The sequence below is a fragment of the Harpia harpyja genome, chromosome 3, assembly GCF_026419915.1.
Source record: "Harpia harpyja isolate bHarHar1 chromosome 3, bHarHar1 primary haplotype, whole genome shotgun sequence".
In the NCBI taxonomy this organism is placed as follows: domain Eukaryota; kingdom Metazoa; phylum Chordata; class Aves; order Accipitriformes; family Accipitridae; genus Harpia; species Harpia harpyja.
Window position 1 is genome coordinate 76,133,764 of NC_068942.1, and position 15,080 is coordinate 76,148,843.

At 46.9% G+C, this 15,080-nt stretch overlaps 1 protein-coding gene across 3 annotated transcripts in view; it reads right to left on the reverse strand.

Moving 5' to 3' along the window:
- PRKCH (protein kinase C eta) overlaps positions 1-15,080 on the reverse strand; it is a 120,397-nt gene that overhangs the window by 70,369 nt on the left and 34,948 nt on the right. For all 3 annotated transcript variants that reach the window (XM_052783456.1, XM_052783457.1, XM_052783458.1), the window contains exon 3: positions 191-341. In XM_052783456.1, the coding sequence (XP_052639416.1) occupies positions 191-341 (151 nt within the window). The remainder of the gene's footprint in view (positions 1-190; positions 342-15,080) is intronic.

Below are 15,080 nucleotides of genomic sequence, written 5' to 3' on the forward strand. Positions count from 1 at the left end.
CTGGCCTCTCTGCAGTAGACTCCAGTTTGCAGCATAAATGTGCCCTGCTAAACCTAATGGCCAAGGGGAATCACATTGGTGGCCCTTGGTGAAGTGCTGGGTGACTGATTCAGGATCAGGGGTAGCATGTCAGTCCCCAAAATGCGAAGGGATGGGAAGCTCCACACCACCGCGTTCGAGATGTTCTTACCAGATGAACTCCCTGCAGTGCGAGCAGTATGTTGGCTGTCGCAGGTAGGTAGCCATAAATTTGTGCCCGTTCACCTGATGCACTCGCCTTCGCATTGCCCGCTGGCGTTTCCGAGTGAGGTTCTTAAAAATCCGATCCCTCTGAAGCGTCCCTGTGCAGGGGGTAGGAAAAAAAAAAGCAACAAAACATTAACATTAGCATGCACAGTTATTACTCCTGTTTTTGCTATGGCACAAAATGCTTTCAAAGGCCACAATTACATCCCTGGTTTAGAAGTTGGGGGACCATGGTCTAGAATGAGGATAGCATCTGGGACAGGCAAGGAAGTTAACTGCAAAGGCCCCTTTAGCTCAAAATTACAGTCTTCATTTAGAAATAACTGCCTCTTCCCATCTTCCTCTTGCTCCTCTCCCATGTTGAGACATGTCACTAACCCATTAATTCCCAAGCTGTAAACAGACCAGAAGCTCAAGGCTAATGAGTTGTAATAACTCACAGCTTTTTGGGCAGTAATTCCTGGAAACATGACTGCATGCAACCAACTGACCAGTGCCCCCACTTGCTGAGCCAAAGCAGTGTCTTGCTTGGTGAATAGTTATTTATCCACCTTCGGTATTGTCATGGTACACTTCTGTATCACCATTTGCAGCAATTTTGTTTCCCGTCTTGGATAAAAAGGCACAGCCTAATTTTTCAAGGGCTGTTACTTTCTTGATATGTGCCACTCTCAGCTTTCTTTAAAGTGCTCATTTTCCGAAGGGTAGGTAATATTTTAAAGTTCTGGGAAGCAGGGATCCAGGAACTGCTGGCATTCAAACCTGAATTGTCTCAAAATCTAATTTCATTTTTTTTACTGGCTTTAGTTTGGCCATATAACAATTTCCTAGCAAAGCTCAATTTACACAAAACGAGTCACTCTTGTAAGAGCTGAGCTCTAGACCAAGGAAGCCATTCCCATAGAGCAGCAGCCATCTGACTTGCAAATCACAGCCAGCTGGTTTCTGGGATCCTTGCACACACCAGGTCAGACTCAGCTGAGCTTCCCAGATCAAAGCCTCATCTGGGGCACACTCGCCTCAGAAGAAAGAAATGAAATCTGCAGTTTTCAAGTTAGTTGCTTTGCAAAGTAAAGGCTCTGCTTACAAGTGCATTTTGGGGACACATACTGGAGTCTGCTAGAGTGATTGTGCACCAACGTACGTACTCGTTACTCATTCTGGGTACGGACTGGATGCAAGACAAACGCCAGCTATTGCCAAACCCTCTGCATGGATGTAATGACACAGGAAGGGATTGGCCACCTATAAACTTCCCACCCATCTGATCACCCCAGAGCGGCACATTGGCAGCAGTACCCAAACACAGCTGTTACCATCCCGCTTCATTTACCCATAAAAAGAGGGCAGAGCATTTCCCTGCTTTCAACTATCTTTGTCGATTAACCACTGGGGGGGGGAAAAAAGGAAAAAGCTGTCAATCTGATCAAGGCTTGAAATGTAAGAATCCCACATCACAGGCATATTTCCCACTCCTCTTTGTAGGAGTGGAGATAAGGGAAGCCATCCTGTCAGTACTGAACCCAGCCACTTCAAAGGGCCGCAAGCCACACGATGTATTCCTCTCAGTACTCTTGCCGCACAGGTTTAGAAGCAAAGCTGGCCATAAAGCTCAAGGGGGAGGGTGGGGGTTCTGCTGTGTTCTCCCTGGCATTTGTGCATGCGTCCCCTCCACAGGCACTAATGGAAACCTCCTACCCGATGGCATAACTGCGACATGGAGCACAGCTTGACTTTAAGACAGCTTGCATTTATTTTTAAAATGGAAGCGCACACTATAAATTAGGATTTTCCCATTAAAACGCAAAAAAGGATGTGGTAGGGCTGATCCAAGCACTTAAAGAAACCTGCTTTCTTCACTGCAGAGCTTCAAGTAGCTGGGCAGACAGACTGGCACAGAAAAGCCTGCCTTTCTAGGGAAGTGCTTAAACATGTGTTTAATTGTCACTGAAGTCAACAGGACGGAGGGGACCACAGGAATTGCCAGACTGAATCAGAACATTGGTCCATCTAGTTCAGCATGCTGCCTCTGTCAGTGGGCAACCAGAAACACATGACAGCAAGATGGAGGAACCCTGCAGCTGGGACATAATTTGCCTCTTTCCCACACATGAGATGTCATTTTGATCTCCAGAAGTGAGAGCTGATGTGCGGAGGTTTAATATCCCTTCCAAACATTCAACCATCATTGCAAAATTTCAATAGCCTCGTTATTCACCATGGGAAACATAACCGAGAAGAACTTCAAGATGTCAACCAGTTCATCCTTCTTCCCCAAAAGAAAGATCAAGACCCAGTTGCTTTTCTGAGCCCAAGCCTCCTGCAACTTCATATGAGAATTAAAAAAAAAATAATCCTTATAGTATTACAGAATTTGCCCACCTTTAAATTCAAGAGAACATCTCCTTGATCTAGTTTTAAGCATACACTTTAGTGTTTTCCTGGATCAGGGCCAAACACTTCAACTGGCAAAGTATCCTGTCCTAGCATTCAGCACATACAGGAGAACTTCCAAGGCACGGAAAGGGAGAGTAGAGTTTGCGAATGGGTGGTGAGCACGTGAGTAAATCACCTAAAGAAGCAATCCAGTTACCGGCTTGCTTCATACCAGCTGCTCCATTAGAAGCCCAACAGCTGATGCCCTTTAAGTTCATGCGCTCACATTTAGCAGAGTTTAAGAGAATATGTTCCCAATTTAGCTCATGTAGTTTCTCATTTTGTTACGGTTCCCCTCAAGGATCAGCATGGGGTAATTGCCTCCCTGGTGCTCTCCCATGCAGCGAGAAGCCCACACGCAGCCCAGAGCAAACCAGTCCTTTGCACCAGGAATAGGGGACACTTGAAGGTGGCCCGCAAAGCCACCGAATGGGACACTGCTGTGCGTCCCTGTGGTTTGCCTGGCTTCAGAGAGACTGCAATTTTGAAATGGTCTGGGAAGACCAAAAAATGACAGGCACTTGCTTTTTCATGGGCGGCAGAGGAAGTCTCCATGCTGCCTGTACTGGTGGATCACATCCATGGCCAGCCTTAAGCCTCCTCCTCTGGGCTCTACTTGGCCTCCACCTCCTGTTCTCCAGCCACCGACATCTCATGCAGCACAATGACTTCCTGACTTCCATCTTACAAACCCACTTTTCATTAAAACACATGCCACAAGTTTTTTATCTTTTTCTAAAAGACAATTTGTATTTAAAACATTCCTCAAATTTCACATTTTCCCACACTACTTGGCTGTGTTACCCTGCTAACTTTCTCCAGATGCTGTACATCTTCCAGGTGATCCTCACCCAAACTTACATTCACCTCCCATTACATTCTAACAAATCTAAGTGCTACTAAGCAGGAGATTGACTTCAGCAAGGCCTGGGTTACTTTTCATATGCACTTAGCATTTTTGGACACTGTCCCTCCCATTTCCTGATGCTGTCTCGAGCAGGCGTAGCTGCAGGAGACCATCCACCACGTGATCTAGTGGATCTACATACACAACCACATCCCACAGAATAAATCCCTCTTGTCAGAGGGCTTGGGCACTCACCCATCCCACACACCACACCACGGAGCAGGCGAGTTCAACCCTCCAACAAGGCGCAAGTGATTTTGAAATGGTGGAACATATCGCTACCAAAGCCACCTTCCTCCCCAACCACCAAGATGGCAGTTCCTCAGCTCGCACCCACCACATCTGCTGAACGGCTCCCAGCACCACTGGGAAACCATCAACGCAGCGCTGGAGTCTGCTAGTGGAAAGGGTGGCCAATGCAGCAGCCCCTTGTGCCTCTCACCTTTAATGTCAGAGGATGTAAAGTCATCATAGACATTTTCCCTGCTCACGTTCTGCATTCTGGCCAGTTTCCTATAGAATATATATTTTCCTTCTGCGTGCGGAGAGCATTTTACAAAACAAAGCAGCTCTAGACCGCTTTAGGAGACCCAGACTTTTAAAAGCCTCTAATCTCTGGTAAAGCAACAACCACCATGAATGGTTCAAATGACCAAATACTGCTATAAAAACAGGCAAGTAATTGCTCAGTGAAGGGAGTTGTCCACACCCATGGTTAAATCCGGATGACTGTAACTATGGGGTATTTACTGTGCCTGGCTATGTGCAAAAGTAACTACAAAGTTAAATACTAAAAAGCCTCTTCCGTTTTCCTCCTCTCCACTCATGCCTAACACGTGTTTATGGCAGTGGAAATTATGCATGCGGAGAGAGAGGAGAATAAATAACCCACCAAGTCATCTGAGGACATCTGCATGCACTAGCACACTGCTCACCCACCCAGCAGCCTCATCACACTGTTCTACCTGTCCCCTGAGCTTACCTGACCCTGCCCTTCCCGTCCAGAGATCCCTCCTTTCTCTTACCCCAATTTTTTTATTCCGGGGGTAATTTCAGTTAAGTCCTTACAGTGGCGGCAGAACTACAGCAGTAAGACAAGAAGAGCTGCAGGATGAAGCGTTGTGTGTGTAACTGTTTGCCTCAAGTAGTTAAAGCCTGTCAGGTCTCATCTATCGGAAATCAATCTCACCGTCGTGCTATCAACCACTGCTATAATGCTGGCACAACAAAGGTCGTTTGGGTACATCCCGATACATGACATTTTCTAGTGTTATACTCCTGTACACATCAACAGGATTTTCCTTTGAAAGAAGTAAAGATATTCAAAAAGCAATGTAAAAAGCCTTAAAGCAATAATGCTAACAGATTAAAACTTAAGTCTTTTTTTTATTAGTAGCAGTAACAGTATACACTTTTTTTTATGCTCCCCTGGGAGCACTGCAAGCAAGATCCCGTTGCACTGAGTGATAGACGAGCATGGAGCAGAGACCAACCAGCTGAACTTATTAGACTGTAAAAAGCAAGACAGCGAATTGACAGACCCCTCGCCTCTCACAAGTGCCGCAGCACTGAACAATAATTTCAGATCAGGCTAAACGCTCGTCTAGCCCATGCCCTAATGGTGAGTAGTAGTGGGTGTTTTAGGAAAAGAATGTATAAAACAAATCAAGTAAATGGGGGGGAATGAATACACATACATACCCTCTCCAGCCATCAGTGTGCAGGTGCTTGCTCAATATTTACCTAACAGCGGGCTTCCTCACATCTCCTGAATATAAACAGAGGTAAACCAAGATGAACCAAGATGTTTGTTTTCCAAGCTGGAAAACATGTATGTTATGACAAAAATCCCTTGGAAAGGCTTGGTATCTTTTAACCAGGAGTTTTATCACCATAATCCCATGGATGGTCAAAACCACAGGAAGCCTTGTTAATTAAAACATTATAAACATAACATAGCATTGAAGAAGAGGCTGACAGTCTGACTCTGAAAAGGGAAAAGGATTTAAAGGCTACGACCCAAAGTGGTATTTCCATTGCTGACTGTTCTGCTTCCGTAGTATTAGTGCTGCAGAGTGAAAAAGCCTTGCCTTTCCTAATTACTGCAAAGGTTTTCCTTCAGCTCCCCTCAAAAGTCACTTGGATGCATGAATCGGCCAGCTGGAAAAGAGCCACATCTGTAGAGATCGCGTTAACCACACAGGGTTTCTCTCCCACTTCGTGTCCGTCGAAATTTCTGGCCTTCTGCTGCTTTTGCCAGTCTGTGCACAAAACCAGATCGGTTCAAATCCCAGGAGAGGCTCATTGCAAAGCAAACATGTGGCACATCAAACACAGGCTGGGACTTATGTTTGATCCAGCTGCCGTTTTCGCCTCTGAAACTGGATAAAGTTTTGTACGAAGACCAGAGAAGGAGCCAGCTAGTGCTGGCAGCACTAGGTTGTCTTCTAGGACTTCACAGAAAACCCGTATTTAATGGGCAGTTCATCTTTTAAGATGCCAACCCATCAATATTGTCTGAAAGAATAAGAAGCAACAATGATGCTCTGAATCCAAAAAAATAAAGAGTTTTCCTACACATGAGTATGAAACAGCATTATCGGCAGTCTTGGAAATGCAAAAACATGTTATCATCCCTGCATCAAATCACACAGAACTTTGCACTTAAAGCAAGGTCTCTGTTTCTCGTTCAAGTGCTGAAGTAGGGTAGATCCATCTTCCTTGTTTTCCTGCCAGGTCTAGGACATAAATTCATCTCTGCTCTCACCCTCAGCTCCCAGTGATTAGCAGCATTTGAGTACTGAGGCTGAACGATGATGTTTCAGTGCAGCAGCAGTAAGAACAGGATCAGCGAAGTTCACACAACAATATTAGTGAGCATGACAGTGCTCAGCTATTGCTACAAAAGCCCATCATAGGCTTATTTCTAGAATTACACGACATCAAAGCTCTAGTGGCATCAGCAGGTGAGATGGCAAAGCTGAGAGGACATGTCTTCACGTTTCCCAGGCTTACCAGCTACAGCTCTGCTCTGTCCATCACTGCTAACCTCACCGGTGTGGAACTGGGGTCCAGGACCTTTTGTGGGGTTCAGTTTTCTTCACTCAGTCTCTTGCACTTGGATGTAGCAGTGCTAGGGACAGCAGGACAGCTCTGCAGAGCTGGAGTGACCAGTACGTGGCTGCTGGGAGCCGTCCACACGTGCAGGAGGGGAGAGGGCTGCAAAGCAGAGGGTAGAGCCTAGTGCTGGGGTTGAAGGAGGAATAGTTGCTTTTTATCTGTTTGCATAAGGTCTGTGAGAACATGAGAGAGGAGGAAGAAGGCAGCTTGAGAAACTCTTAAAACAAGTATTCTGCTGCTGCTTCGAGTCTACCGACCAGTTATGAATGCCATACAGGTTATTTTGCATAGAATTTTAATCATGATTGCCATACAGGTTTTCAGACATGCAGAGGGCAGCTCAAAAATATTATTCTCCACATCTGCTTTTACAAGTTATTTCTGGGAAAAATTTTTTTAGTCTGCTTGTGGATGTTGACAGCTCTGAAGCAAGGCCTAGCAGCATGTTGCGCAAGGCTGAAAAGTACGAATGGAAAAGCCTTGCTATTCATTTCTGTAGTGAGTAACAATGAACTGAGCAAATGGGATACTGAGGATAACAAAAGATTTCAGCAAACATGAGCAACCCCATGCCATAAGAAACCAGGTTCTCGGAGATTGTTGCATGCCAGCCCATTTGTGCTTTCCAGGCCACAGGCTGCAGAAATGCTGCTGGCTGCCAAGGAGGATGTGTTTGAAGGCAACAGCCATTTCCCTGCACTTCCCTCTCCCTTCTCTTTACAGCCACACCACTGTGAGAGAAGGGACAGCCCCATTTTTCACCCTGTGCTTGTTTCTCTGCCAAGAGTAAAAAAGGTTTTACCTGCACTCCATTTCACCATTCCACCTCTGCAAGTTTTTGCATTCGTTTGGAGATGGTAAGGCATGATACTTCTGTTTGCAAGAGAGACCAGGCTGGGGTGATAATGGCAGAGAACTGTCTCAGCTTGCACAAAGAGGAGGAGATGCCAGAAGAGAAGGATTTTATTTAGAATTAGAGGAGGGACTTGAGGGAGACAGCAGAAACCTGAGCACCAAACTGAGCCCTTCAGAGCCCCAGACTTGCACTATAATTGGAAGGCCACCTCGTATCTGTCCCAAACCCAGCAGGAGACACGTGATACCCATGCAGTTTGGAAAAGCAAGATAAATTAGTCAGGTCGTATCCAGCGAGATAACGGATATGTGCTTCCTTCTGGCTGTAGTTGAACATGGTCTTCCAGCAGCAGTAGAGGTCCAAAAAGACAGCCCAGCCCCACTGCTCCCTCCTCACGATGGAGTCCCCTTCCTACCATCTTGGACCCACCGGCATGACTCCATCTGCAACTGCTCCATAACCCACTCCTGTCACATTGATCTGGGGTAAGAACAGGCAACAAAAAAAACCCAGAAAACCCCTATTATTAAAAATTTAAGTTGACCCACACAAACAGTGAGAAACAGACAGTAATAACCACCTCCTCAGCTATGGGCAGAATGGCACATCTGCTTGCAGTCTCAATTCTATCATAAGATGGGGACAATCCTCCTCCTTACTTTAAGATGTGCAAATAATACTAGTACCTCGTACTTCTTACTGCATTCCTCATTAAAGCCTTAACGAACTGATTCCTCTCCCTCCTCCCCTTGCCAATTATAATCATTATTATTTCCTTGTGCTTAGGCAAGTGAATTTCCATTGTAAAACCTCCTGTTAGTCCTTCCCACCTATTAAACTCAAGAGAAAAATGTCGAGTTGTGATTTATTAGGGAAGGAAATAATTTAAATACATTATTCATTAAAAACAGGAAAATAAAACTAACAAAGCAACTTTGATCTTTTGCATGATTAATTGATATGCCAGAAGCCCTCTACACCATAAGTTTTAGAAGAATTCAAATTACGCTGGCTACAGAGCAGAAGTTTCGCTAACAGAGTGACAGCATTTATAGGTGAAAGCTACCAGCACTTGTGCAAAATCCTTGAGAAAAGCAGAATTGGCAGGCTGGGCAAACAGCAGGGAGATCCTGTACCCTCCCCTGCTCCCGACGCCTTGGGGCTCATGCGTGTTGTAATCATCAGCAACTCGCATGCTCATAGGTGGCTCCGCAGCAGGTATCACAACATGCTATTAGGAGGCCCTACCCACACAGGGAAGCACGAGCTCCAAGTTAAACCTATTTTTAACTAGATGCAGTTTAAAGCTATTTTTAAGTAGATGCTCTAGGGACATCCTTCTTTTGGGCTATGTGGCCATCTTCAAAATTAAAATCAGCCACTTTTGTATTAAAACAAGAGTGTCCACACAAGGCTTTACACTCAACTAAATCTGCTTAAAATTCAGACCTTTATGTTTAGGCAGTGCAACTTTCCAGAGACACAGGCTTAACATCTGTCTCAAAGAAGGAGGACCAGGAAAATATTCTTTATGTAACACGAGACAAAACACACAAAGAAACCAGGATCAACAGAAAGCCAGATGAAATGAGACAAGTAAGCAGCTTGTCTGCAGAGGGACACAAAGTTTTGCAGCAGTTCCACCGATGGCAACCACGTTCCTCAACACAGCAGCCAACCCTAGGACAAAACCTCAAGCCTTCCTCACCAGGGGCACTGCACCTCTCTGGGAAAGCAAATTGTGACCCAAAGCACAAATGGAATCTAGTCAGGAAGAAATTAACTGGGAGAGCTAATTAAGTAGGACAAGCTAAACACTCCCCTTTTTCTGCTGTTGGGGCCTCTGACTGCTGTCGTGCGATACCTCGGCCCTTCCCCAGTCCCTGGAGGTGCACTGGCCTTGAGCTCACCTGGGACGATGACCAACACCTCAATCACCACCCTGCAACACCTGGATTCTCCCGGTCGACTGGTCACCCAACAGTTGCACAGACCCAGCCCAAGTGGTCTGGCCACATACTCAGCTCTGATTACACAGCCGATCCCTGGTACTCCTGAGATTTCCATGTGGCAGCTTGCTAATAAGTTCTCTAATTGCAACAGCCTTAAAAAGCAGGTTGTTTACCATGTCACTCTCCCACGCAGATTCCCACACACCATGGGCTAAGCAAGACACTGCCGCAGCAAAGCATCTGTCAAAAAAAATAGATTCAGCCTCTTGTATTCCAAGCTTATTGCTACCATGAAGCTCTCTGCCAAAAAGCAGCACCTCTTCTCATCAAGACAGTCCCCACCTTGGTAATGCAGCAAGGAAATCCTCGGTGCTCAAGCACTCAGGTTAGCAATCACACCTGGCTTCATTGCAAGCCCGTCCTAAAACACTTCTGCAGATGGCACGGACCATTCCTGCTCTGCCACACACTGCACCCCTCCTAGTGCCAGCAGATTATTATTTCCCAGAGGGATTTCCCAAGGGCTGCAGGCCAGGAAGAGCGGCGCAGTCCGAAAACACAGCTGTCCTCGACAGCTTCCCATGCAGCTTACACAGCTAGACCTGATCTATCCCCCCTCCCCATCTCCTCCCCAACACAGTTTTCACCCTGCAATACATATTTCTCCACTTCTGAGATATATTTCTGAGATTTCAAAAGCAGATGTCCCAAATCCATACAAACACAGCTTTAAAAACACTGGGTGTCACATGGAGAGGGTGTTGCTTGCCTTGGCTCAGGACCTCTTCATACATAGAGGGAAGGACCCCATTGCTTTCACCAGCTCTGTAACAGCCACCAGCAGCACCAACCAATTTTGTTCTAGCAAATGGGTGGCCCTTTCCACCAGGTGTAAGAGCAGCAGTAGTAAGTATGTATTCTGCATCGCCACAGGCTCTCCCATCTCAATTAGCAAACAAGCAGAGGTGAGTGAGCGGGAAGAAAGTTAACTTTCTCCATCAGCTTGAGAGAGACACCTAAAACCTGCACCTCTTTTCATCTTTTTTCCCAGTCCCTCAACGGGGAAGGAACACTCGGGGAGGGAATTTGTTTAGGCCCAAATGACAAGAGATGAAAGCCAGCCTGCGGTTTGATGCTCACAACAGCCCTTACACAGATTTAAGCAGTTCTCCCTCCATACGGCACCCTGCCTTCCTTCTAGCATTCCCTTCCACATAGTCATTTCCAGCCGGTTCACTTCCCCAAGTTTGCCACGCACCCCACAAACAGCTGCGTTTGCACGACGTGGGGCGTGAAAGCAATCTGGGGGGAAAATCAGCCAGACTTCATTGTGCCTTCTGTAAGGTCCGTGGTCCCTAGCATCCAGGCTCTGCACTCCTCCTTACAGCACAGCCCAAAGCCGTGGGTGCTACTGGACTCAGCCCTGCGTGCCCACCACGTGGGACACAGGGTGCCTCTATAGCTAAGGTGTGCGATGGCCCTCATGCGCAAGTTACCGCTAGCCCTTTCGGATGCAACATTGGAGCCTTTCTCTGAATGACTTGTTCTTCTCGCCTGTCGTGGTTACCTCACAGTCACGAGTGAAATACAGGACCAGAGACAATGCAGGTAAAAAAGTGTGTAGGACCAGACTGAGGCCCCAGATTCCTCACCCCCCACTTAAGGACTCTGAGCTGGGCAGGCTGGATAAGAAACGTCTTCCTGCCTTTGTTCTCGCTGATCTGCAAGTGTGATCTGCAAGTTGGATCGTGAACATATAGGAAGGACAAATTTTAGACACAAAAATTCAGCATTTCCTGACTTTGGGGAGTTTTATTTTCTAACATCAGTGATATCCTTCAAATGAAAAGGTTTCTGGTTTTAAGACTATTTCCTAGGTTTTCTAAACAAAGAAAACTGTCATTGGAAATAAGTTCATCCACTGGAACTAGAGCAGCCTTCCCCCTCCACAGTCCTGCTTCACCAGCATGGCTGCGGTCTCAGACACGCAGGTCCTGGGAGAGAGGGTAGCGCTACCAGGGGAATACTTCACAGAAAAGGACTATGCTCTGCTGTAGAGATCCAGAACTAGCGATGACAGACACACTTGCTCAACAAGTTTGACAGCTAGACGGCAGAAAAGAGCTGAGAGTCTGGAATTAAAAACTTGGTTCCAGATTCTAGCAAGAAATGGGATTTGCTGGTCACAACTCTTCTGCTGCAGCCTTTCCTCATCCTCTGCAGCTCCTCTACCATCCATCTGTCCATATTACCCCCTTCCCACCTTTTTAACCCTTTGAGCTTCTTTTAGCTTCTCCTTCCTTACAGCTCCTGCCCACACCCACCCATCACCACTCCCCAGGCCAGTCTCCTACTTCCTTCTATCTCACCTTATATTTCTTCTCTGTCCTTTTTCCAGACTCTTATGGCTCTATTCCTCCTCCAAGTGACTTTTCCCAGTGTTTCCACCGTTCCCTGTCCTTGCCCTGTGCCCCAGCAGACAGGGCATGGAGAGCAGGACACATGCGCAGCCAGACCTCCTGCCTTCCTCTCTCCTGCCCAGGCCAGCGCAGACCTCAACCAGAGGATGGATCTGGCCCAAAACCAACCCACTCCCCTGCTCCAGAACTGCTCAGCTCCCCAGTCCAGCCAGCCGGTGCAGAAGTGGCCCCGTGCGAGGCCAACCCAAGGGAAACCCAAGAGCATCCTTTTCAGACAGACAGATTTACCCTCAATTATGAAACCGCCTCAGTCCCATATCCGCAACGGCCAGCAGTGTTGGCATCGCCAGGAGGAACAGTCACCGAGGTGGGAGCCTGCTCAGTGCAGGTGGTGGCCACAGCGCTCAAATCCACGCTGGTCTCATGCAGTTTCTCCCAGAAGATCACAAATGCATAGATCTTCCCAAAGACAGCAGAAGGCAGACAGAGTCGGCAGCGGCTCTCATCCCTCCCACCCTCTCCTCTGCCAAGCTTGACATTGCGCTGGCAAAACAACATTAGGATCTCTTTGCTCAAAGCTGTATTTTGATTCAGCATCTCATTCTGGAACACAACTGAATCATTTCAGCTGAAGCACTCCAGAAAATAAAAAAAAAAAACCACTTTTTCAGCTGGCACTGAAGAACAGGAAACTTAGCATTTTATGCTGGGCACACTCAGGAACAACCCAAAACAGGGGCATATAAATTGCAAACATGAGTAATCGCCCCAAAAGCACCACTAGAAGACAAGCTCTACTTCCTACAGCTCCGTGCCAGCTCGCCTAAGGCTGAAGACCCCATCCTGCTTGGCTATCAATGAGATCTTGCCCCGCTCCAGTGAGGTGTGGGAATCGACTGCCACAACATCCACAACACGCAGCAGACCAATGCTGCTGGTCCTCCTTGGGTCTGCAGGGCCAGAGGGAACTTTGCTCCTCGCAAGCACCCATGACACATGAATACCTTCGAGGTAATTAAGCAGTGCGGCACAACAGCATCTTGTTACCTCCCACATCCTCTCGTGCCGACAGGCCCAACAGATCTGCTCACACACCGAGTCCAGCGCTGCCCCATACAGCAGCCCAGTGACTGGGACTTCTGGATGGCTGTCAGACACCCAGACACAAGGAAAACCCTTGCCTGTGGTGGTACCACCTAAATTAGAAGTCTCCTTCAGCAGCCAGAGTTGACAGACCTGGATATTAAATGGGGGACAGCCTAATTTGATAGTTGGTGGAGGTAAGGTTAAAAAAGAAAAAAAAAAAAACAAAAAAAGAAAAAAAAAAGGTGGGGTTTTGTTGGGGTTTTTGTTTTTTTTCCTCCAGTTTCTGCCACAGATTTACAGGGTGACCCTAGGTAAACTACTGAAGCTTTTGGCCAGCCATTCACCTATTTTATCAGTCAGGTACCTTGCAAATTGTGGTCTAGGGAAATTCAGTTGTGGCCATGAGGTATGCTGATGTATGGGGCACCCCCCACTTCATCCCAGTCCAGGGCATCATCCAGGTGCCCTTGACCGCAATGGATGCAGAGGGAGATGGCCATGACACAGCATCCCCCAGCACAGGGCGCAGCAGATGGGGACAGGGCTGCTGTCATCATCCCTGGCCACAGGATCACAGTCCTGACCTCCAAACGGCTTCATGCTCTGCTCCTTCCAGCCCACATTTGCCATCCTGCTTCGCTGCAGCCCAAACACCCACTCCAGCGCAGCGCTGTCCTCCAAGGCCAAGGAGATAGATTTAAACTCCTCTGGGAACCACCGTCACTTCTTCCAGGAATCACATTAAAATAAAGCAAAAATCTCTGCTCCTCGTTATGGCCAGGAACACTGAAATCCCAGAGCAGATTGCAAGCTTGCATATTTATATCTAGGTTTCAGAGCCCAGACAAAACACAGCCCACTGAGGAAGTAAGGTTAATGCTGATATTGCTGTTTGTTGCATTTTTACAGCGTCTGGATATCTAAGCAGTTGGCAGATCTTGGCAAGTCATGAATTACTGCCAAAAACCTCTCAGCATTAGACATACTGCAATAGACGCAGAGCACAAATGGATCATTTTCCAAGAAATAAAGGTGGTCTTGTGGATATGCAGCAGACTGAGGTGCTGTTCAACTCCTGGCTCTGCATTAGAGTCTCTCCGTAACACTGAGCAAACCACTTCATTTCCCAGGGCCTAGATCTTCCAGCAATCAGGAATAAACAGTTTTGTTTGTTTGTTGTCCCCTGGTGAAATCCTTTTTTCCTGTGAAAATTCAGAATTTACCAAACTTGCCTTTTTTTCCCCCCCCTTTTTTTTTAATGGAGGAGAGGCATATGTGAGATATAAGAGTGCCAAGGTGCAAAAATACTTGGGTTCTCTCTGCAATACTTAAATGTCAATGCAATAGGTAAATTTTGAAGGCTTCATTTCAAAAAAAAAATTGCTCACACTATCCTCCCACCATAAACAGTAATAATTATTCATTATTCCCAAGTTCATCCACTTTGTCTATCTTCCAAGGCTGGGCTGTCTCTCATTACAGTGACACCTTCACATGCCACTGTCAGCATGACAAGTGAAAGGCAGCGCTCGGGAAGATGCGGTACAGCCCCTTCTCCTTATGGCAACTTGTAGCCCGAAGGACATTTCTCAGAACGCCTGAAGGCTCATCCCTGTGAAAATGATCTCCAAGAGGTTCTTCACTGTCTCTCTGACTTTGAAATTCCCTCCTGAGTTCTTCAGTGTTGCTGAGAAGCTTTGGCATCCTTATGCTTGACTCACAGAGGCTTCGTGACAAGGATAGAGCCGCTCTTTCTCCCGTTGGTTTGGCTGACACATCTCGGTTGGAGTGCAGGGTTGCAGAGTCTGACCTCCAGGAGAGCAATACCTGCTCAGGACTTCGAGATCAACCTCTGGAATTGCCTTTTACTTTTTAACCTGATTGACATTATCCAGCAAGTTTGGGGATCCAGTGAAGTTCACTTGCCTCTCAGGCAGAGATGCACAGCATCTGTGGACGACATTCCTGGTCTCTGCATGGGCTCAATCTTCTCCAGGGTGCATTTAAGGGTGTATTTTCTCCCCCATGGGACTCAACATTGTTCTGACCTATTTCCA